At 42.9% G+C, this 24765-nt stretch overlaps 1 protein-coding gene across 7 annotated transcripts in view; it reads right to left on the reverse strand.

The window, feature by feature from the left end:
- The window catches only part of lef1 (lymphoid enhancer-binding factor 1), a 163263-nt gene extending 151894 nt beyond the window's left edge, over nt 1-11369 (reverse strand). For 2 of the 7 annotated variants that reach the window (XM_048542325.2, XM_048542289.2), the window contains exons 1-3: nt 10472-11368; nt 9761-9827; nt 9412-9548 (exon numbers count right to left, since the gene is read on the reverse strand). In XM_048542325.2, coding sequence (XP_048398282.1) covers nt 9412-9548; nt 9761-9827; nt 10472-10699 — 432 coding nt within the window. In that variant the 5' untranslated portion in view covers nt 10700-11368. Of the gene's footprint in view, nt 1-9411; nt 9549-9760; nt 9828-10471 lie in introns of all 7 variants that reach the window. The other 5 variants (XM_048542333.2, XM_048542303.2, XM_048542317.2 and 2 more) reach the window with 4 other exon arrangements.
- Between the last annotated feature and the right edge of the window lie 13396 nt (nt 11370-24765).

Raw genomic sequence — 24765 nt, forward strand, 5'->3', positions numbered from 1 at the left:
TAGACAGCTGGGATTGAGTGAATCCCTTAAGGAGTATAAGGGCAATCAAGGGGGTAATCAGGAGGGCACCGACTTGAGTTAGCTTTGGCAATTAGGGCTAAGGAGAATCCAGACAGATTCTACAAATACATTAAGGACAAAAGAATAACTAGGGAGAGGATAGGGCCCCTTAAAGGTCAATAAGGCCATCTTTGTGTGGAAAAGCAGGATATAGGTGTGACACTAAATGCGTACTTCACGTTAGTATTTACTGCGGAGAAGGATATGGAAGGAAGACAACTTGGTGAAATAAATACTGAAATCTTGAAAAGTGTCCATATTACAGAGGATGAGGTGCTGGACCTCTTAAAATGCATAAAGGTGGATAAATCCCCTGGACTGGTTCAGGTGCTTCCCAGATATTTTTGGGAAGCAAGGAAAGTGATTGCTGGGCCGGTTGCTCAAATACATGCACCATCAATAGCCACAGGTGAAGTGCTGGAAGGCTGGAGGTTGGCTAAAGTGGTGCTATTATTGAGGAAAGGTGGTAAGGAAAAGCCAGGGAACTAGAGACTGGTGATCGGTGGTGGGCAAGTTGCTGGAGGAGATTCTGAGAGTTAGGATTGATATGGATTTGGAAAGGCAAAGACTGATCAGGAATCGTCAATAACGCTTAGTGCCGAGGATGTGAATATAGGTTAGTAAGTTTGCAGATGATACCAAATTGGTGGTGTAGTGGACAGTGAAGAAGGTTATCTCAAAGTGTAATAGAACCTTGATCAGATGGGCCAATGGGCCAAGGAGTGGCAGATGGAGTATAACTTAGATAAATGTGAGGTGTTGCATTGTGCTAACACAAATCACGGCAGGACTTATACACTTAATGGTAGGGTCTTGGGAATGTTGCCAAACAAAGAGACCTTGGAGAGCAGAGATAATGGGAACTGCAGATGCTGGACAATCCAAGATAACAAAGTGTAGGGCTGGAAGAGCACAGCAGGCCAAGCAGCATCTTAGGAGCACAAAAGCTGACGTTTCGGGCCTAGACCCTTCATCAGAAAAGGCTTTTCTGATGAATGGTCTAGGCCCGAAACTTCAGCTTTTGTGCTCCTAAGATGCTGCTTGGCATGCTGTGTTCTTCCAGCCCCACACTTTGTTATCAAAGAGACCTTGGAGTGCAGGTTCATAGTTCCTTTAAAGTGGAGTCACAGGCAGATACGATGGTGAAGAAACTAAAGGACATCAGTGAACCAGGTGGATTTTTCCAAAAATTGGCAATAATTTTCATCAGATTCTTAATTCCAGATATTTTATTGAATTAATATTCCTATCATCTGCCATGGCAGGATTTGAAATCAGGTCCCCAGGACATTATCTGAGTCTCTGAATTAATAGTCCAGCAATAATGGCACAAGGCCATCACCTCTCCAATGGATAGCACATTGAGTATAGGAGTTGGGAGGTTATGTTGTGGCTGTACAGCACATTGATGAGGCCACTTTTGGAAGACTGCATTCAGTTCTGGTCTCCCTGCTACAGGAAAGGTGAAGTTCAACTTGAAAGAGTGCAGGAAAGATTTACAAAGATGTTGCCAGGGTTGGAGTGTTTGAGTTAATGGGAGAGACTGAATAGGCAGGAGTATCAGAGGCTGAGGGGTGACGTTATTGAGGTTTATAAAATGAGGACGGGCATAAATAGGGTGAATAGCCATAATAATTTTCACCAGGGTAGGGGAGTCCAAACATGGACAGCATAGGTATAAGGTGAGAGGGGAAAGATTTAAAAGGGACACAAGGGTTAACGTTTTCATGTAGAAGGTGGTGCATGTATGAATAAGCTGCCAGAGGAACTGGTGGAGGCTGGTACAACTGCAACATTTTAAAAGGCATCTGGACTGGCATAGGAATAGGAAGGGTTCAGAGGGATAATGGGCCAAGTACTGGCAAATGGGACTTGATTAATTTAGGAATCTGTTTGGCATGGACCAGTTGGACTGAAAGGTCTTTTTCTGTGCTGTCCAACTCTATAACTCTGTATATTACTTAATTAACGCTATTTATTTTACAGCTCAGCAAATTGGTGCCCACTGTCCCTTTAGTTCATTGAACAGACCAACAGTATATCCATGCACTTGATCAAGAGAGAAAACTGCCCCTGCTTATCCAAAACCTCATGGTGCCAAGGAAAAAAGACTTGATAAGAACAATTGAAGCTGATAGACAAACTTCAATCCACAGATGATAAAGAATAAGACAGATGGTGTTATAGGATGCAAACATCTCACAATACTGCAACAGACCAGGAAACTTGCAATATCTTTTAAGCATCTTACAACTACGTCTCAACTTCTAGCTGCAATTCTGCTTTGCAACACACTTCAGACTGTGTGGTGCGCTCCGTCAGTTTCTTCTTCAACAGAGTTTCTTAACAATAAACCTAGTCTTCTCAGGTGCTCAATAATATCTATCAGGTGAAACGTAAAGAGAGACACAAACTGTTTCCACCAAAAAGTAGAAATTGTTGGAGAAACTCTGCAGGTCTGGCAGGATCTGTGGGAAGGAAAGCAAAGTTAACGTTTTGAGCCCATTGGCTCCTTATTGGAACTGCTCCCAGCTGGGAAAAAGTGACAGCTAATAGAATCACCGGTCATTAACTCTGCTTTCTTCCCACAGTTGCTGCCAGAACTGCTGAGTTTCTCTAGCAGTTTCTGTTTTTGTTTCAGATCCACAGTTTTTATTTTAGTGCACAAACCATTTCCACTTCTTGCACAGATTGCACACTCGTGCACGCAACATGCACAGACTCAATTCACTTTCCCCACAATTTGAATAAATTTGTTATTCATCAATAAAATTAAATGAAGTAAGACACAGCAGAAGCTTTTATTTAATATTTACTCAATGGCTATAATGATCTGAAGAATATTCAGTGGGGACCAAGAAAGTCATACTGGAAAATAAGAGAGTTAATGCTTTGCATTATAGTTCTGCGGGATCTCTCTTCATTAGTGGTTGCCCTGCTATATTTTCTTCTTTGAAGTTTTGGTCTGTCATTACAGCAAACCTTTGAAGCTCCGTCTGTCGTTAATTCTAACAGTGGGGGAGCAAGGTCGGGCTGACAGGGGTGTCAGGTCAGGACTAATACAGGCAGCACCTTCGTGCATGGCAAGTCAACAAAACAAGTTGGCTAGCTGACCAACTTTTTCAGTGCACTGTAGTATTTTATTACATATTGCAATAATATGTTTCATGTAATGAGAAAGCTGCATAAAGGCAAAGAGCTCCCACGTTTATGGGTTAGCATGATAGATCATTTGGTTCCTTTTACTGAATATTGTATTGCCAAAAAGCAAGAAAAAAAAATCAAGAAATCACCATAGCTTTCACTATTGATAGTTAATTGAATAAAGATTGTATTTTTAAAAAATGCATAAAATAATGTTGTCTACATACAGTAGTGTGTTACAACTAAGGGTAACCATTGTGATTTACAATTATATTATACAATCATACTAAACACTTTAAGATGCCATTGCATTTAGTTAAAAACATAAACCTAAAAGTTATGCTGCACAATATTTGGTTACGAACATTTAATGCGAAAATGACTTTGTTCCCTATTTTAGCAAAAGTGTTAGCCTGCTGGAAAATAAATGGATTGATAATTCTACAGTAACTCAATATGAAACGTACGAGTGTTTAGATACTTCTAATTCAAAATGCAACTTTGAAACTCTTATAAATATATGTTTAAAAATAAAACCCTGTATTCTTCACCAAATTGACTTGCTGTAACTTAACCCAGAATCATCTGCTAAAACTCTGTCAGAAATGTGACTTGCTCTGGGAGAAACTGTGATTACCGATATCTAAACAAAGTAAGTAAAGCACCATAATGAATATTACATCCTTTTTGATTTTACAATTATGTTTCAGACTTATTTGACGCTCTTGGATCTTCCAAACTTATTCAGGAAGGTGTTGCATCTTTTCCTTTTGATCTCAGAACATAAATATTTCACTTCAGAGCAGATGTGATATTCTTTAACCCTTTCGCTGGTTACTCTGAGGAAAATGCAGTTATCTAACTCAAATCGCTTTGAAGATTTTTTTTTGCTTACAAGGCAATTATTTTCCTTAGTTCAGTGAAACTGCTTGTTTTATATTGCTTATCTGTTCACAGGAATAAAAAGTATTTGTGCAACAAGGAACAAAATGCACTTCTTCACTGCCATCGGAAACACATCGACAAGGGGCAAAGGGAAGGGGAACTGAGGAAAGCAGAGTACAGATATGCTTCTGACTGATTCAATGCTCATTGCCTCATTCCCACAAAGTGAATTAGAATGTAGCATCTCCACAATCTGGGAGAAATTGTAAATTGAGCCTTTGGAAGTATGCTTATTTTTGCTTGCCTACCATTCAATTGGAAACAATCACTAGCCTTGGTTGAGCAATTTGACCGCATGAGATATCCTCAGCAACTGAACTTGTCGGGTGTGTTTTTCATTGCAGGTTGGTGGGGGTGAATCAGTTGACAGTGGACTTGACTTGCGACCCTGGACGATTTGCCCCTTACTTCGTCCAGAGGTGGCTAAGCTCAATTCTATCACTCTGAATTTTCTGAGGCAAATCAGATGATATAGTATAACATATTTCCATCAAAAAAACACAAGGTGGTACGTGTTAATCTTTTATTCTGTTTTGGTATTTCAGACCATCTGTCTAGACCAAGAGAAAAGATCATTTCTCAGATAAAACGATGGCTGCAGTCTCTCCTGACAAGTTGAAAAATGATAACCAGTCTATCGAAACAACAAGCAGTACAAAATTTATTTGCCACATTTCGCAACAGAGAAAACACCGTTGCGTGTACAAAAGTCAGGCTGTATTGTACTTTCCACAAGTGTCAGCTCTCACCTCACCAATGTGGAAATAGAACTGGTTTGAACATGTATTCACACAGGCAGTGAGAAAAAATTAAACTGTATGTTTCACTCACTATCCGATAAAAGTGAGCTTAGTGGTGAGAAAGACCTGTCTCTCTCAATAGTTATTAGCTCCAATGGTTGACGATTAACAGTCTGCTTACCAGAAAAGCTGTGGCGTGGTAAGTCAGGCTTATGATGTCAATATTATGATTACCATCAAAGAACAAACAGCTGCAGTGTACAATGCAACAAGAACTTTAAATTGACTATTTAAAGTTTAAACAGGCACCAGACAACTGTGTTTGAAGTAGAGGGGGCTCCAACAGGCGACAGTGCTGAAAACAACAAGCAGCAAATGACAATGCCACAATACAATTATACAGCACTTTTAACTTGATAAAACATTCCAAGGCATTCAAAAGACACAGGCATTAAGCCTAACAAGGGAACATTAGGGGACAGAACCCAACACTGGGTCAAGGAGGTAGTATTTAACCTGCACCTTGGGCAGAGTAGTGATATATAAAGAAGGAAAGCAATTAATGGAGAAATTAAGGTCTAGATGGCTCAAAGCAAATGCACCGATGATGGGTATAACGAAGTTAGGGCAGGTGGGCTGACAAGGGGTCAGAGTTAGCATGAGCCAGAAGGTTTTCATAAGGTGGTGGCACTGAGAAATGTCACAAAACCTGCCGAAGAGTTATACGAGGCCTTGGAGGGATCTGAAAACGAGAACACCAATTTTAAATTGATGCATTACCGGACTGGAAGCTAAATTAGGTGAGTGAGGGGTGCCAGGAGAAGTGGAATCTGGCACAAGTTGGGAGGGATCATCAACATATGGACATGATAATCATAAGCTGCTGGCAAAAGTAACTATTTGCAGGTTTTTGCTCTTGTGAACAGTGCAATGCAGAATTAGTAAAACACATGGGGCCACTGAACATTTGCTCATTCACAAGATTCTTTGAGCAAACTACATGAAATTGCAACATGTTTTTACCTTGCAGCATAAATTCTACCGCAGACCACAGTGAGGTCTATGGGCATGCAAAACACCGAGCCTGACTTCATTTTTGACTGTGTCTGCTGCTCACTATTCTGCACCTACACAACGCTGTTAAAAAAAAATCCAGCTCAAGCACTCTTGTTCTGTCAAAGATTGTTTACAAGAAGCTTGAAGCTTTCTCCTCCATTAATAAGGGTGACACACATGTCTTCATTGTCCACATCGACTGTCCAAGCTAAATCAGGTAATAATTGCATATACCTATTCCAAACGCTGAGAAGCACAAAGCTCCATTTCCTTTCTCTCCAATATTAGTACAATTTCCCACTAGCTTGAGCAAAATAATCAAATGGTGATTTTACATTTTCTACCAACCAGGTGCGAGGGAAGATCTATTCTATTAATATTACCTTTGTCACACCGGCAGTGGGAACTGTCAACTTCAAGATGACGACAATTAAACCCAGTTTAGCAAATTCCCTTCCAAACAATGCATAGCTTTACGACTAATTTGGATCTAAACAAAATTTACAAATGTTGTGAGTGTCAGACAAGTGGAACTGAGGGGTAAAAAACTGCATAAATTTGTTCACTGCACGGTCAGGCTAGCACCTTGCTGCCTGACCTGGTGAATATTTCCAGCATTTCCTGTTTACAACTCAGATCTCAAGCATTCGCAAATATCTACCCTTTTGTATCAGCACCTCATGCGGCCAAACCAAACCAAATCCCAATGTATAAAACGTATTTGAATTCCTTACTGGCCTAACAACCCTATCCTTATCGTTACACCTCCAACGTCCATGCGATTCATCTCGCTCACCTAAACTGTAATTTGAAACCATCCAAGGCATGCCTTCATTCAAAGACACAGTAGCATGTAAATAACAGAACAGAATTGATTCTATTTTGTTAACACAGTGTAATGTGTAAATTCTGTAAGAAATGAACTGCAGACCCATCCATATTACAATTGCATAAAGCCTGGCATCATTTTACGCAGGATGCTTTCGTACACATACACCCCCAACTGCAACACACTCTTTGTAATAAAGGTTTGCCCAAAAATATGCCAACACTAGTGTTAAGATGCAGATTGAAGCCCTGGTTTTTTGAGTGCAATACAGGATTAGGTCATCAGAGAATCAAGGACATGTCATATTCTAATGGGAAAGCTCATCAGGGAAAGATGTCGTGTAATTCCAAAAGGAGATAAACTCCGACTTGCCTGACAAAACTTGGGTTAGATTTGACTCTTGGTTTAAAAGGAGTTGGAGTAAAAGAAACATCCACATCAAATAATGCAGGAAAAAAGTACTCCACTCTGCTCTACACCTGAATACCCTCCAATTACAGTAAAAACTGTATGTGCCTGATGTCACAATTTGTAGTTTGGGCAGCAGACCTGGTTGCTTTTTACCTGGTTTTGCCTGAAGAAGCACTGCAGCCATATAACAGTTACCATGAATTAAGAATTTACATTGAGTGAGGGCAATAGGGCATTGATATGGGTCATAATGTTGCAACCGTATTGAAGTCCATACTAAATCAATGTAATTTAAACTGAAATCACCTAATTACATTACATTGGGCTACACAGACTTTAAAAACACAAACAGGTCATTCAGGCCAACAGATTTCTGCTGGTCTTTACACTCCATACAAGTGTCTCTTCCTGGTCTAATTCACCTCACATAACATTCCAACAAAATATCCTATTCTGTCCTCCTTCACTTTTTTTATCCAGTTTCTCTTTAAATACATCTATACTATTTACATTGTCAATATCATATGGTGTATCACCACTGTGAGTAGAGATGCATTTACTCCTGAATTACTGACTGTCTTATTAGTGACCACTTAGAAATTATGACCTGTAGTTTTAGACTCACCCTAACAGTGGAAATTACTTCTCTATCTCTGCTGTATCCAAATTCCTCCATCATTTTCGAGATCTTTATTAGTTCACCCCAGCCACCTTCTCTGCTGTCTCCACTTGTGCTGTCTGACAGTCAGAGCTGCTTGGTAGCTTTTCTCCCTATCACAAACATGCAATTGTCCCACAGCTGAAAGTGCTCTTAGTGAAACAGACCTGCACTGTGAGAAAGCTGACCGACATCGAACTCACCAGCTGACAATATCATGGTTTGTTGATAGCAAAGTGAAAACCGACACTGGGCTGAGAAACCACTCTGGGCAGAATCAGAAAACCCCTTGGAAAATAGACTGGCTTCGCAATTAGAAACCATCCAGTTTGAAGGAGGACAGAATTAAGGTTGATTAAGTTAATGCTATATTAAGACCTCAACACCTAACTGTACATACGTCAAAGACAGCCATCAAGAAAATCTGTAGGCCCACACTTGCGTTTCAGACAGATCCCTTCACAACTGTGGTATAAACCACAGCCAAAATTTTTTTTCTAAGGTTTAAACATCATACCACGCATTGCACCTGCAGTGAGAGTTTAACACACATTGACTCTGGGATCGAACCTTGCAGCCAATTTGCTTTGGGCTTTGTGGCTTTTCAGTCAGTATCTCAAAGTAGGGAACCGACTGCAAACTGCAGATTTGCATGACGCCAGACTTGTGTTCATATAGCACTGAAGCCAAATATTCTATTATAAAGAATACTTCTGTACGCTCCCTTGATTTCATTACACAATCTTAAATCCACAGACATTTCCAGGTCTTTTTTTTCTTTTGTTACTTTTAAGTGTCTGATTCCTTCTGGCACACACAAACTACGGAGTGACAATCAGCATGCACGATCCCCTATGACAAACAGCAGAGACTCAGCGCTCCTAAATCAACAGACTTCTCTAACAGCCCCTCCCCCTCAAACCACGATCCCCTTCTCACCCTGGGGGATGGTGATGAGACAGAGGCAGTAAACAACTGCCCCCATTCTGCACCTTCTCAGTAACATTTGCTTTTAAAAGCAGGACCCTGCTGTTGTGTACAGCTTCTGGCCTATTTAAACTTAGCGGTTTCAAACTGCCTTGTGTTTGTATGGCGTACTCTGAGGCGGGTTAGCTTCAAGGGGGGAAAAGAATCTGATCTGCTGCAGAGACAAGCTTCTGGAGCTGCTTGTAGTCAAAACAATCCGAGGTACAAGAGAGGTCAAGCAATACCAAAAAAAATCATGTTCTCCCCTGAATTACAGATAGGTTTTTTTTAAGTCATTGGTAAATAACTTCAACCAAAATAGAAGAATCAACTGAAATCTGGTTGTTTCTTAAAGCTGAGGCAACATAACGCTTAACTAAGGGAAATCTTAATGAAGGGAGAAATAGGGGTTGATTTAATGTCCCAGAATAAACACTCCTTGGAATCATACCTGTGTAATACTTGGGCTATGGTGAAGGTTGGAGTTAAGGGGAAGGAAGGGATTTAGTACATTGGTGTTTACTTATATCTGGCTGTGTTTACTTATTCCTGTAAATAATCACTTAACAACATGCAAGTACTAAAGCAGCCTTGTGACTCACCGTTCTGGGGGCAGGAGGTGAGAGGGAGCCGTTGTTCAGGTAAGGGTCGTTGTTCATATTAGGCACCATGACATAGCCTGGCTGGTAGGGGCAGTAAGCCGGACCCTTGAAGATCGCTGCATCCTGTCTCTTCCCTACTGAAGGGGAGGGGGGAAGAAAAAGAAAATAAGGAAAGGGGATGGCGTTATTGGGAGGGAGAGTGGGGGCAAGACAGGACCCAGAGAGACGGGATGAAGTTGTGGGAAAGGAAGGGGGGGGTTAAGAATGGATGACACCAGAAATTACACACACACATGAATCAATGAAATGCAAAAGTTGACTCGGAAGAGACGAAAAATCTTTTGCTCACCCTCCTCAATGCTGGTTCTCACTTTGTCCCGAAAGGGCTCCTCGCTAACTTGTGGCCGTCTGCCTACCTGGAAAATAAGTAACAAATAGTTTTTGGATATGCGTGTATATTTTCATCAATACACAGAGTGTAACAAAAAGGGAGGAAGAGGGCAAAGGGGGAGGGAGAGTTTCGCTTTGTCGGTGTGTGTCTCTATGTTTGTCTGTATGTGTGTGGGTGTATCTGTTTCTCTATGTCTGTCTGTGTGTCTCTGTGTGAGTGCTGTCTTGGCTCTGTGTGTATCTTTGTGTCTGTATGTGTATGTGTCTCGGCTGTATGTGTGCGTTACACATTACTGTGTGTTACATATTACTGTGTGTGTGTTATACATTACTGTGTATGTCTGTGTTACACATTGTGTGTTCCATTGTGTGTTACACATTGTGAGTGTGTTACACGTTGTGTATGTGTATTACACATTGTGTGTGTTACACATTGTGTGTGTGCGTTACACGTTGTATGTGTTACACATTGTGTATGTTACACATTGTGTGTGTGCGTTACACGTTGTGTGTGTTACACATTGTGTGTTACACATTGTGAGTGTGTGCGTTACACATTGTGTGAGTATGTGTGTTACACATTGTGTGAGTGTATATGTGTTACACATTGTGTGAGTGTATGTGTGTTACACATTGTGTGAGTGTGTGTGTGATAACAGTCTAAGTTTACCTCCTGTTCGGCCGGGTTAGTACCGCCGCTATTGTTGCTGCTGCTGTCGCTGCCCGCGTTAGTCTCCGACTCATTCACCAGTGAGGACTTCAGGTCGGCTAGATCCCGCTCCTCGGTGGCGCTGATCTCCGCCAGGATTTTATCATCCTGCTCCCCTTCGTCCTTGAACGAAATCATCTCGTCGTTGGCTCCGAGCTCCGGGTCGCCACCGCTGTTGAGCTGCGGCATCCCTGCGAATCTGAAGTTTGAGCGGAATCTAATAATGCCTCCCCCTTTCCTTTTTCAGTGTATGGGGGGGGGGGGGGTGGTAAAGATCTAGAATCTTGAAGGGGGGAACTGATTATTTTTCTTTTAAAAAAGCCAGTCCCTTTTTTTGCTGTTATAGTAAATTGTTACTTTTCAGAAAGAGGTCCTCTGTCTGTTTTCAAGGCAAACTGTTCGCTCGCCTACTTTCTGCTTTTCCGGGACTGAAGCTAGTTAAAGCAAGCCCATGAAGACTAGTTGGAGACGGCAGAGAGTAATGCAGCTGAGGAAAGAGAGAGAAAGGGAAAAAAAAGCAGGCTGGAAGGAGGGGGAACTAGGAGAGATCAAAGCTTTGCCGCCGGAGTGATTGACAGCTCTGATCGACAGGGAGAGCTTTACAAATGTCCTTTTGCAACTCCTAATGAGATGCAGAGCCACCTCTGCAGGCGAAGACCGAAGAGGGATTGTGAACACAGCAAGAACTGCACTCTCCCATCCTCCCTCCACCCAATCAATGCACAAAAATAATTTAAACCCCCCACTTTCTATTTGTACAGTTACGCAGGGTCAGTTAACCCAGTCGTATGTATCTTCGGATTAAAAAAAACCATGTAGATCAAACTGCCAGAAGTACACCAGGGATTTTTTTTAAAAATCAGCAAACTGATTTAACCCTTTCCCACCTCGCCCCCTCCCTCTCCCCAAATCCCTCCGGTTTTAAAATTGACAAAAGACCTGGAACAAACGCCCCACGACCCTTGCTCATCTGATCAAAACATAACGTCCAAGAGCAGGTACAGATGGGGGTTCTCTACAGTATTGCCTTTCAGCCTCCTTACAAAAAAAATTCTATTTTCAACATACACACGGACAGGAAAGTTATGTTATGTTAAGGCCGGGGAAATATTTCAAAGCAACATTTAAACAGTTCCGACTACAAAAGTGCAGCCCCTCTCTCTGTTTATTATTTATACTCGATTTTACTCTAAACCACAGCTGTCCTGAACCCCGTGTAAATAAATATGTTTGAAATTCTTCAACTTCTATCCGAGATAAAGAAAACGACAGGCACAACATGGGAAGTAAACATTCTCAGGACGTCCTGAATATGTCATGCTTAATAATAAACGAGGAAATGCGATCGTTTCTTTATTTCACAAAAAAATTACGGTGTCCAGTTTCCCGAAAGAAGGCTTCGCCCTTCTTAATTCACATCGCATTCAAGGTTACACGAAAGATCCAAACCTATCGATGGAATTCCTAGTTAAATGCACTTTCATCGCATCAGATAAAATAGACAGGCGATGTGCACTTGACAGGATATGTCGAACGTGCAGGGCAATATGACTTTCAAAGAACCAGTAGACGCACGATGGGCCGGAGAGCCGCGATTGTCATTGATAGATTCCGTTGTTCCGTCTGTGTGTCACGTTTTTCTACAACCGATCCTCTGAAAATACGATTTTTTGAAACAACAACAAGCTTAATTACGAACTACTGCTGTCCTCTTGCGGTGTGAAACTACTTAGGAAGAAGTTGGGGGTATTCCTACTTAGAATTTCAACAGCTCAACCCTTTCCTGCGATAGTTTGGCGCTTTATTGAAGAAAGGAGTGGGGAGGGGGGATGGCAGAAGGGAAGAGGGGATTCTGATCAATGCCAAACCCCATCAGCTCAAGAAGTTGCTACTCCAACGCAACACTCGGGACGGCCAACCTGTTACATCGAGTGTGTGGGATCGAGGCAAAGAAGGTGAGCGGAGTGCAAGGGGTAGAGGCTCTCAAACTCTCTGATCTGACCGACAGAGACTCCGTCAGACTTAAAACGCAGAGACGCACAGCATCAACAACATCCGACAGGCCATTCCTCTGCTCCTCTCTCGGGTTTTATGCGTCGATTTAATCTACGGCGATCGTGAAGCAGAATTAAGAAAAAAAAGATATCAAACGAGCTGTGTGAGTCTAAGTCCGAATCCTACCCATATGGTACGGTCTAAGTACAGGAATAGGATTTAAGCCGGGATAGACAAAATCGGGGAGAGGGAATTGGTTTTAAAGGCAATGCGCACAGGCTTTGATCTGACCGACATCAGAGTGCACTAAGGGAGCATCGAACATCAGGGACAAATCCCCAGCAAGTGGGAGAGAGAGATTTAAAACAACTTTTCAGTTCGGTGTGGGAAACTTCCTTTGCTAAGGTCCCTTTCATCTTGCCGAAAGGAAAATTCCCAATAAATACCTTTTTGGGAGTGTGGGCGCAATAAAAGGTGGTGGAAGTTGGGGGGGTGGAGTAAGATAAATTAAAACTACCATTCTTCTCATGTCGATAATGTCACACAGAGAGAGGGAGAGGGAAGCAGGGTTTGGGTCTGTGTAAATAAGTACTCCCTTTCCTTACTGCTGCACAGATTTCTGAGCTGCACATTGCGTGAGAAGTGGGTGAAAGACTGGGCTGTTCTTTTTAAGCAGAGGAGGTGGAGCTGGCCGTGCCTTTGATCTTTCGACGGCCGCTTTCTTCTCTCTGTCTCCACAACCGCCCGGCACCCCCCCCCCCCCCCCCCAAACCTCTTGCCTACATTTGGAAAAATGCCGAACCGAAACGCAGTCATTTCCACGTGTGCCAGCTGAGGCTGTACCGGTTCACTTCCGGGTAAAGGGAAGGCAAAAAGACACGAAGTGAAGACACACAGGGAGATCAAAGGCTTTTCGATCTGGACCACAATGTGGAGGGAATCAAGGCTGGAGCGGATCCAGCGTTTTTAAAGCAACAAAGCTTTAGAGGGGGCGGGAATAAGACTGAATTTCATAAATCTAAGCTATAACTTGTCAACATTTCAGATTCAGTAAGGAGAACTACTCAGAGCCTGTATGCTTTTCATCGAGAATCCTGTTTAAACAGACACACACGTTTTCTCTATTATTGTCGAACTCGTCAACACTTTGTACTTGAGTGTTTGCGCATTTTTCGTTTACTTTACAATCATAATATCAAGCTATGCCTCTGAAGTGCATGTCAATGTGACATCATGGTGCTAGATTATTCAACCGCCAGCTAGTCTTTCTCTTAAACCTCCTTCTAGTGCAGCCAGTACCTCACCTCCCGACTCGCCTGTGCACCAACTACAGAACACCTGTCAGGAGTATGATGGAATACCCCGCACTTGCCTGGATGAATGTAGCCCCCAACAACACTCGAGAAGCTTGCCCACTTGATTGGTGCCACATCGACAAATGTTCACTCCTGCCGTCGCCAACTCCAAGAGCAACATTGTGCATCCTCTTCAAGACACGCTCTAGAAATTCACCAAAGGTTCTGTGACAGCACCTTACAAACCCGTGACCACTTCCATCTCGAAAGACAAGTGTAGCAGATTCCTGTACCACCACCGCTCTCCCAGCCTCTCTCCATCCTGACCAAGGAACCTTTTGCTGTTTCTTCACTGTTGCTGGGTCAAACTGATGGAATTCCCTCCCTTAGGGCATTGTGGATCAACACATCAACTGCAGCGGTTCAAGATAGCAGCTCACTACCACCTCCTCGGGGTAACTAGGGATATACAATAAATGCTGGCTCAGTCACTGGGTACCCACATCCCATGAGTGAATAAAAAACAATATTATGTAAAAGGTGAGGTGTGAAAACATCCCTTACAGTAAATGTGAGATCAAGACTGCACAGATTTGAGCACTTTACCAATGATGTTACTTCAGTGTCGAGTGGTACTAACTGTTTCAGGAGCCCAAGGTCAGAAGACACTCACCACCAGGTTATTTGGACTATAAGCTGGTGTCATGTAACTTCTGATTTTGTCCACTTCAGTCCAAAAGCCGTACCTCCACATCAGGAGCCCAGTCTTTCCACTTGGCTCAATGTAAAAGATCCCATGTTGAAGAAGTGATAATGGGAACTGCAGATGCTGGAGAATCCAAGATAATAAAATATGAGGCTGGATGAACACAGCAGGCCAAGCAGCATCTCAGGAGCACAAAAGCTGATGTTTCGGGCCTAGACCCTTCATCAGAGAGGGGTATGGGGAGAGGGAACTGGAATAAATAGGGAGAGAGGGGAGGCGGACCGAAGATGGAGAGAAAAGAAGATAGGTAGAGAGGAGAGTATAGGTGGGGAGGTGGGGAGGTGGGGAGGGGATAGGTCAGCCCAGGGAAGACGGACAGGTCAAGGAGGCGGGATGAGGTTAGTAGGTAGGAGATGGAGGTGCGGCTTGGGGTGGGAGGAAGGGATGGGTGGGAGGAAGAACAGGTTAGGGAGGCAGAGACAGGTTGGACTGGTTTTGGGATGCAGTGGGTGGAGGGGAAGAGCTGGGCTGGTTGTGTGGTGCAGTGGGGGGAGGGGACGAACTGGGCTGGTTTAGGGATGCGGTGGGGGAAGGGGAGATTTTGAAGCTGGTGAAGTCCACATTTATACCATTAGGCTGCAGGGCTCCCAAGCGGAATATGAGTTGCTGTTCCTGCAACCTTCGGGTGGCATCATTGTGGCACTGCAGGAGGCCCATGATGGACATGTCATCTAAAGAATGGGAGGGGGAGTGGAAATGGTTGCAACTGGGAGGTGCAGTTGTTTGTTGCGAACCGAGCGGAGGTGTTCTGCAAAGCAGATGCTGCTGGGCCTGCTGTGTTCATCCAGCCTCACATTTTATCACCATGTTGAAGAACAGTTGTGTAATATTAAGACAATTTCCCAAAAATACATAAAAATCACCAGATAAACGGGAGGTAGGAACTCAAAATATCACTAGCACTAAAAATGGATAAAAGTCACCATGGCCCCACTGTCACATTACAGAGACAGAGACACACGTAACTATTGGTGACTCAACCTGAGGGTCACCCCCACCACAGGCATGGAGAAAGGTTGGGAAGGAGAGTCCTTCATTGAAACCTCAGCCGGCGCAGCCATTCAACACATGCTGTTAGCATCACCTGGAAGCACATGCCAGCTGACCAGCCAATTTTTCTGCCAACTCCGGGAAGAATGCAGAGAAAATGTCAATGCTGGCAAGTGTACAGGAACTGATGGCCTGCATCCGAGGATCTTAAAGCAAGTGGGCGCAGCAAAAGTAGCCAGAATTGCACTCTCCCAAGTGAAGGTGTAGAAGTAATGCAGGTAGATGAGTAATCCAGAGTGTGACCCTAATGTTTTAGGAACATGGGTTTAAATCACCACTTGGGATGTGGTGAAATTTTAATTGAATACAAAAAGCTGACTTAATGGCAATCACGTAACCACTTTGATCTTCATTAAAAAATCTGGTTCACTAATGCCCTTTCATGAGGGAAATCTGCCATTCTTACCCAGTCTGGCCTACATGTGACTACAGACTACAGCAATGTGGTTAACTCTTAACTGCCCTCTGGACAATTAGCAATGGACAATGCATGCTGGCCTAGCCAGCCATACCAACATCCCATGAATAAATTAACCATTTTCCTTTAATCCCTAACAGTTTGGAAATTAGGTAAAGTGCCATTTTTATTCAAGAAAGGACAGAGATAGAAAGCAGGAACCATAGGCCAGTTAGTCTAACATCTGATATGGGAAATTGCTAGATTCATTATTAAGGAGATTATGATAGATACTTCAAAAATCTCAACACATCAGCCACAGCCAATATGGTTTTGTGAAAGAGAAGTCATGTTTAATCGAGTTTGTTGAGGAAGTAACATGCAAGGTGAATAAAGGGAAAGCCTGTTAATGAAGAGATTATAGTGGACTCAAATGCTGTTTTTTTTAATTCTGTTTCTTTCCTCAGGTGCTGCCAAACCTCTGAGTTTTTCCAATATTTTCTGTTTTTATTTCAGTCCTTCAGCATCATCAGTACTCAGCTTTTGTGAAAGCATGGATGTGGTCTGGTTGGATTTCTAAAGTATATTTGATAAGGTGCTACATCAAATATTACTACACAAGGGGAGGATGCACACTGTATTAGGGCTAACACATCCATGTGATTAAAGCATTGATAGGTTAGCTAATAGGAGGCAGACAGCAGAAATAGTTGGGTTGTTTTCACATTGGTAAACAGTTACGCATGTAATGCCACGGGAGTTAATGTTATGGACCAGACCAGATCACTTCAAAATATTATAAAAAGATAGCCCGGGCCCTAACATTTTCTTATTTTAAAGGTGGATGTGAAGTGCTGTGTTCCAGATGTGATATAACTGGTCAAACTACTCCACATTAAGTAAAACACAATTTATTTAAATACTATAGTTAAAATATAAACAAAAGAAAGTGGATTTAGAATAACCTGACTAATAGAAAACTTAACTGAATAATAGATACAGTACCTATTACTAATTAATTGTTCGAATATAGTAACATCACATAAACACACCCCTTGGCAAAAAGTCAAATTCAGACACAGATTCTCACATGCAGTTCTCCAATCCAAGAGAAAATTCAGAGAAAGCACCAGTTAGGAAACATTCACTGAAGCTTCTCAATCGATTGAGACACCTAAGGCTTCTTACGTTACTTCCAAAACCAAAACCCAGAAATCCTGATCTGCAAGAGCTGGACATACCCATTCTGGCTGTTAAAAAAAGCCAAGGCCTCCCAAGCTGTTTACTCAAGTCAACTTTAGTAGCCAGTTCATAACCTCTGCCTTACAAACTCTCCTCAAAAAAGTCCAGGACAAAATAATCTCTGAAAGCGACAGTATCATCTTATTAGTGATAAGGTTTCAACTATTAACAATTTAAAGTAATGGTTCAGATGAAAAAATGAAGTGTATGGCAATTAAATTTAACCTTTGTCGCCGAGACAAGTAGGAGAGTAAATTACCAAGAGGAAGTAGAAAGTCTGCAAATGGATATAGACAGGTTAAAGGAGTGGGAAAAATATTGTCATTAAGAGTAAAATGTGGGAAAATGTAAACTTTGCTGTTTTGGCAGTAAGAATAGAAAAACATATACCATTTAAATGGAGGGACATTGCAGAACTCGGTGGGATCTAGTCATCTTGGTAGGTGAATCACAAAACGTTAGTTTGCAACTCAGTAGAACAACTACCAGATAGGTGAATGGAATTTTAGCATTTATTGAAGAGGAAATTGAACATATAATTGGAATATTTTCCCTGCAGCTGTACAGGAGCTTGGAAAACCACAGTGTAGTTTTGGTTTGCATTTTAGAAAAAAAACTTATGATTGTGTTTGTAGCAGTTTAGATAAGATTCACTTGGCATTTTCAGGATGAATGGCTTATCTGATGAAGAAAGTTGGAGAGGTTGAATCATACATCCATTAGAGTTCAGAAAATTGAGAGGTGATCTTATTGAAATGTCTATGATCTTGGGGGCAACTGGATGGGGTTGATATTTCCTCCAGTTGTAGCAATTAGAATAAGGGAAACGGTTTGAAAATCCATTTAGGTTAAGATTAACAACATGAACATTTCTCTCAGGCAATAGTATTTGGAATTCTCTTCTCCAGAAAGTAGTCGAGGCAGGCTCATTAAATTTATTCAAGACAGAGTTAGATTGAATGATAGGGAAGTTGGGAGTTATGATGATCAGACAGAAAGGTGGAATTAAGATCAGAAGCAGATTAGCTACGATCCTGTTGAGTGGTAAAGCAGGTTCAGGGGACTGAATGGCCTCCTCCTGTTCCTAAATCCTGTGTTCTCACACTATACTTGTACTCACTGGAATGTAGAAGAATAAGGGTGGTGGAGTCTTACAGACTCCAATGGGACTGGACAGGCCAAATGGAGGAAGAATGTTCCCAAAGTCAGGGAAGTCCAGAACTAGGGGTCAGATTCTAAGAGTAAGGGGTAAACCATTCCGAACTGAGATGAGGAAGAAATACTTCACTCAGAGAGTTGTGAACCTGTGGAATTCTCTTCCATAGGAAGCCATTGGGGCCAGTACATTAGATATATTCAGGAGTGAGCTGCATGTGGCCATTGCTGCTAAACGGATCAAGGGGTATGGAGAAAAAGTGGGAATGGGATACTGAGATTGCACGGTCAGCCATGATCGTATTGAGTAGTGGTGCAGGTTTGAAGGGCCGAATGGCCTACTCCTGCACCTATTTTCTATGTTTCTATACAACAGCAGGAAAGTTTGCCAGTTTTTTCTGGCCACCTAATTTCAGGAAAGTATGGTTCAACGCAAAACCTTCTTCAACTGCATCATGAATGGTCTTCTCTCCATCACTTAGTAAAGAGGGGAGATGTGTGCTGATGCAGTTCCACTCATTCATTTCCAGTAATGAAGAGACTCATTGCAGTTTACAGCATCCAGACCTGAGCTGGCAAATGCCAGGAGACATTCGCAGTACATTAGGAGGTGGGTAATGACCTCTTTAACAGAGCTTCCCTTTGACCCCGTCAATGACATTGACCTCAGCAAGATGCCAGTGATTGATATCCTCTGGGTCAGTGATCAGAAATTGAACTGAGCCAATTATGTCTACACTGTAGTTGTAAGAGCAGAATAGAGTGTGTGTGGTCTGACCCTTATGGATAATCTCATGGTCTTTCAAAGTCTCTCTACTGAATGAGGAGCATGATGGAATACTCATTGTTCACCTCACCTCAGCAGAATCATTGGGGCATGCACAGAGATTTTACAAGGCAGATAGGGTAACCTAACTGGGCAAAAACTCCGCTTCCTGATAAAAGTCACTACTGCAACCGGTGATGAATCGATGGAATTCATTTCCCCAGAGGGCTGTGGAGGTCAAGTCACAGTGTATTTGAGACAGAGATAGATATGTTCTTGATTAGTAAGGGGATCAGAGGTTATGGGGATAAGATAGGAGAATGGTGTTGAAAAACATATCAGTCATGATTGAATGGCAGTGCAGACCCAATGTGCCAAATGGCCTAATTCTGGTCCTTTATCTTCTAGTCTTATGGAACTGCTGAGTATAGTAGCTTGTTTATGTTTTTAGTGCTAACCTTAGCAGATGCGTGAGAGGAAGTACCAGAGATATCAGAGATCAGGCAAAGAAAGCCACTACAATTTACTGATGTGTCCCTTGATGTTCTCCTCTAGAGAGAGGGAAGTTTATTTTCTCTATGGATAACAGTGATTAGCTGTCCCAATTGATGGGGAGATATGTTGTGGACAGCACCCAGGGACACCTCAAGAGAATCTAGCTCAAGTGTCACAACAGCTTGAATGGTCTGATCTTCTCCAGCAGGGCATGTACTAGTGTCTGCTCAATGCTTCATGCTCCTATGTATGTGAGTTAGCAATGTAACGTTGCTTTTACAGAGACACAGGAAATCTGGTGCCAAGCAATAGAGGTCTCATGAGCAACTAATGGTTGTCACTTCATCGTAGTCCCTGAAATCACAGTGGTACTCCCTCTCATGCATCTGCAGGGGTTAACACTAAAAACGTAAATGAGCTACAATACTCAACAGTTCTTCAAAATCTGTGCCCCAGGAGCACCATTCAATCTCGAGTTGTTTAACAATAAGAACATATGGTAGAACGATATGGTTTAGAGAGAGTCCATCAGTCCTGAGCCAGCTCATCGTCAACAATGCCTGCACCTCCATCCCTTCTCCACTGCCTCACCGCTGTCCACACTGAACACAACCGATGCCGAAGTGACCAATCTTCCAGCGTCATCTTTTATCGCTGGGCCAAGCCTCCTCTGCTCCACCATCACCTGCTCCAGACCCATCAACCTCAGAGTTGCATCTCTCTCCGCTCGGCCCACCTCATCCACAATACTGTGATGCCCTTCAATAGCCATTAGTGCCAGACCCAACTGACAACGATCCTCAGGGACCTTCTCTTGTCACTGGGCCTACTTCATTGACGTCACCTCTACCCACGTAACAACTCAGAAACTCAACTCATTCAGTAGCAATTCAGTCCACAGCCACCTAAAGCATCAAGAAGAATAAAGAGCAACAATGTTGGAAAAATATTAGGAACGGCAGATGCCCTCCTAGTCTCACAAGGCTGTTCCATCATTGCTGCAGCTCACAGTTCCTGACAAACAAGCAAACCATCACAACAAGGACTGCAAACGATTAAAGAGAAGGGCCGCCTGCAACTTCTTGGGAGAATGAGGGATGAACAATAAATTCAATGGCATCGAACACTATTCAGAATGGTGGCGGAGTGTGGAGACAATGGAAAAGCTTTTTACTATGTTTTTCACTATAAAATACAAGCAACAATAAAACAATTCAACCATTCATTCATTACATAGATTACAAACACTGCAGCTAAAGTGTGACACTGGTGACCTGGCTAGACTTTGAGTCCAGTAGCAGTGGTTCATAACAAATGAATATCTCCATCCTGATATGCCTATATTCCATGCTCATATTCTTCAAAAAAACATCAGCATTGATAGCTTTCAGTTCCCAAGACTCCTACCTAACATTATCTTTTACATTTAGGACATGGGTTGCTTGGAAATATATCAATATTTGACAAAATAAGCCAGTACTTGACACAGGCACACACAGATTTGAAAACCATTGGTGCAGAGGAGTTTCTATTTGATTATTTGGAGTGAAACTCAACCTCTTGCAGTTGGCATGAAGACACATCCATATCCTTCAGTGAAAGATTGTCAGTTATACTCATGTGTCCAGAGAGCCCAATGCATTGACATTCATGACTAGTATTTCATTTGGTAGAGACACAATATTGTAGCTTCTTAAAGCTGGATTGTATCTCCTAGTGAGTACTGAGGTCGGTGAAACACCAACAGAAATTGCTGGAGGAACTCAGCAGACCTAGCAGCATCTGTGGAGAGAAAGCAAAGTTAACATTTCCAGTCCAGTAAAGAGGCGTCAGCGCCTTCTGTTTTTGTGTCAGATTTCCAGCATCCGCACTATTCTGTTTTATTGAGATAAATGAGTTGCATTAATGCAAAACAGAACCATGCAGTCTAATAATATTAATCATTACAGTCTTCACAATGGTTCTCACATTTCATTTTCACTCAAGTAAGTGCAAATTACTCTGGATGCTGGAAATCTGAAATAAAAATAGACAGTTCTGCAGAATTTAGCAGGCCTGGCAGCATCTGTGGAGAGAGAAACAGAGTTAAGTTTGTGAGTCCCAAGACTTCTTCAGAACTGAAGAAGCCCATGCCTATTCATGTTCCTCCCAATCTGATCTTGGCGAGATGGCAGCAGAGTAAGATGCCCCTCTGCTCTCCTGTTCCTTTTCCTTTTTCTTTCTTTTCTGCCTCTTCACAGCAGTTTTTCTTCACTCCCCCTCCCCAAATCACCCACCCCCCCAGCCCAAATTTTAACTTCTTAAACTACGCTACCTGGAGAATGGAGGCAAAGTGAAGGGAAAGGATTCGCAGGCCTGAGCCTGGAAGTGAGTCATGGCCAGAGCCCGGAATGGGAGCAGAGCAAGCGTGGGTTGGCTGGGAGGACGAGTCCAGGAGGTGAGTCTGGGACAGAGGGGATGTCTCATGTTCTGAAGCCCAGCTTTGCAGACTCAGTTAGAAAGGACTATAACTTGAGTACTTTAAAGGCACTTTTTGTTCTCATTCAGCAGGGCTGTTTTTGAGAAAATGATAAATGGCTTCCACCTTAGATGTATGAAAAGAAACCCATGACAGACTTTTGAAGAAAATCCAGGAAGTTCTCTAATTTTATCCTGTAACTAACAACACTAACATTGATTATTGGGTCATTATCACCTTGCAATTTGTAAATAGGCTGCCATTTTGCAGTATTACAACAGTGACTTCACTTCAGAAGTCTTTAATTGGCTATGAAGTGCTTTGGAAAGTCCTGAGGCTGTGACAGAGGCTAAATGACAGCGAGTCTTTTTGTTTATTAGGGCAAAACAAGGGGAATAGCAGAGGAGGAGGGAAGCATAGAAAATCTGCTGAAATGATCCATAGCCTGTGAAAGTAAAGAAAGGAGGAGTCGGTTAAACCTCATGGAACAAACCACACCACAACAGTTTAATGATATCTTCTGGCAAACTCTTACAGTTTACTCGTAGGAATTTCATTTTCACATTTTCCTTACAGAACGTTTATGTAGCTCTTAAAAGGCAGTAACTGATCGAACGTGTGTGTTGCTGTGGGTCATTTCTCACTCACTCATTGTCTTGAGGCTTTGACTCTCAATTCAATCTGATATTAAACCTCAGGAATCCCTGTTGATAATCGGGAGCATATGCTTAATGTTCGTGTCTCACGGCTTTCACTTGGTTTATTTGGAATGAGAAAATGCTTCTATCAATGTGGAAGTCAACAAAAGTGCCAAATGTTGTCTCACTAACACTGCCAGCATTGGCTCAAGTCAATATATCTCATCTTGAGGTGGGATAAGACCAGTAGAGGAAATGTTGGGCCGAGTCTTACGATATATTGTTCAAGTGCCATTTTCAAGCAGTTTCACAGAGGGTTTCTGTCAGAGAGGCCTAGTAAATTTTCTCATGCGATTGTCCCAAAATTTCCTCATTAACTACCAACAATGACTCTATGGCACCCACCTTGTCCAATGCCAACCCAATGTCCCTACACAGCGTGGCCTGAAGTATTTTCCATGGGTGAGACTGTCATATTTAACACACTGTAGTGCACCTGGACAAGGTTGGTACCAGGAGCTGTCCTGCACACACTGACATTCTGGCAAATGAGGATAAGTTGCTGCCCCACATCGTGGCAGAGACCTTGAAGTCCTGATTGGTGAGTTTGTGAAAAGGATGGCTACCCTCTTTACTTAGGCCTACCAGAGAAGGCCACTCCCTCAGACTCCGCCAGATGGCTCTGAGGTCGCCACCAATCCAGAAGAATGCCAAACCATGCAGGAGGAACATCAATGACCATCACTGTCTGCCTAGGGTGCGTGTGTCCATCTTTCTCTGCTTCCTCACAGTTACTCCATCCCTGGGACTGCGCACGCCTCCCACCAGAGCTAACACTCTACCACTCTCACTACTGCCTGCAACCTCCTCCTTCACTCGATCTCACCAACCCCCACCAAAAATGCCACCCTCCTAACCTTGCACACTCTCTATACTGCCCACTGACTCACTTGTTGACCTCAACACTTTTTTCCCACCTGCGCTAGCACTACAAACTGTGCCTCCTAGTTTCCTCTTCCCCAATCTCTCTCCTCCTCTCATGACAGGCAAGGTAAGGTAGGAATGCTGTGGGCATCCAGATAGGTGTTAAGGCGTGAGCGCTAAGAAAGTGAGTGAGCAGCTCGAGAGACATGGCTTGGTCCAGTCTGCGAACTGGGAGCCTGTCCCTAGGCACAAACTCTCCTTGCAGCAGCCTTTCAATGATAATTGTTGGTGAGCCTCCAAAGTGCAGCCTGGTAGTACAGGAGCATGCTGCATGGGGATCGGAGATATGTCATGCTAATCCGCTCAGGCTGGCCAATGCTGAGAGCCAGAGACCGTGGAGAAGCAGCCACTGTCCATGGTACACCCCCGTGAAATGTTGGTGTGACCTGTCCAGAAGGTGGCCTGGAGGAGAGAGCAGCAAGTTGGTGTTGCCAGGTGACCTCTCTGACTTCCACGTTGGGAAATTCTCCAGTTTTATATCCAACGGGTGGCCGCCTGCTCGTTAAGGAGATGAGTTCAGTGGAATGATACTGAGCAATAATCCCAACACCTGGGACTCAGTTGGAAAAAATGACGTGTTGCTCTCAGCTTTGAGAAAGGCCACGCAACTTCCCCAGATTTTTCACTCTGTCATTCAGCACCGAGGAAGAGCCTGGCCATTGATACAGGGCCCTTACTGATGATGGAATTGTGACACACAGTTAGGGCTAAGCTCCACTGTGCATTCTGACCCCTGTACTGGCTCACAGCGAGCAGAGGGTTTTACACTGACACTTGTCCATAGAATGTGTTCCGCTGTGAACAATCAGCTCCCCTCATTTTATTTCCCTCAAATTGCCAATAGTAAGGGAACCAGTCCAAAGTGTCCTTAGTCAATAAGTGCTCTGAAGTTGCATGCTGTTGGCACTGAGGTGTCTGTGATCATGTTGCTTTCTCTGAATATACTGAACATAAGCTGAAGCAGAGGTGATGGCCCAGTAGTATCATTGCTGGTCTGTTAATCTAAAGAATAAC

Source organism: Stegostoma tigrinum, chromosome 1 (assembly GCF_030684315.1).
Source record: "Stegostoma tigrinum isolate sSteTig4 chromosome 1, sSteTig4.hap1, whole genome shotgun sequence".
NCBI classification, from domain to species: Eukaryota; Metazoa; Chordata; class Chondrichthyes; order Orectolobiformes; family Stegostomatidae; genus Stegostoma; species Stegostoma tigrinum.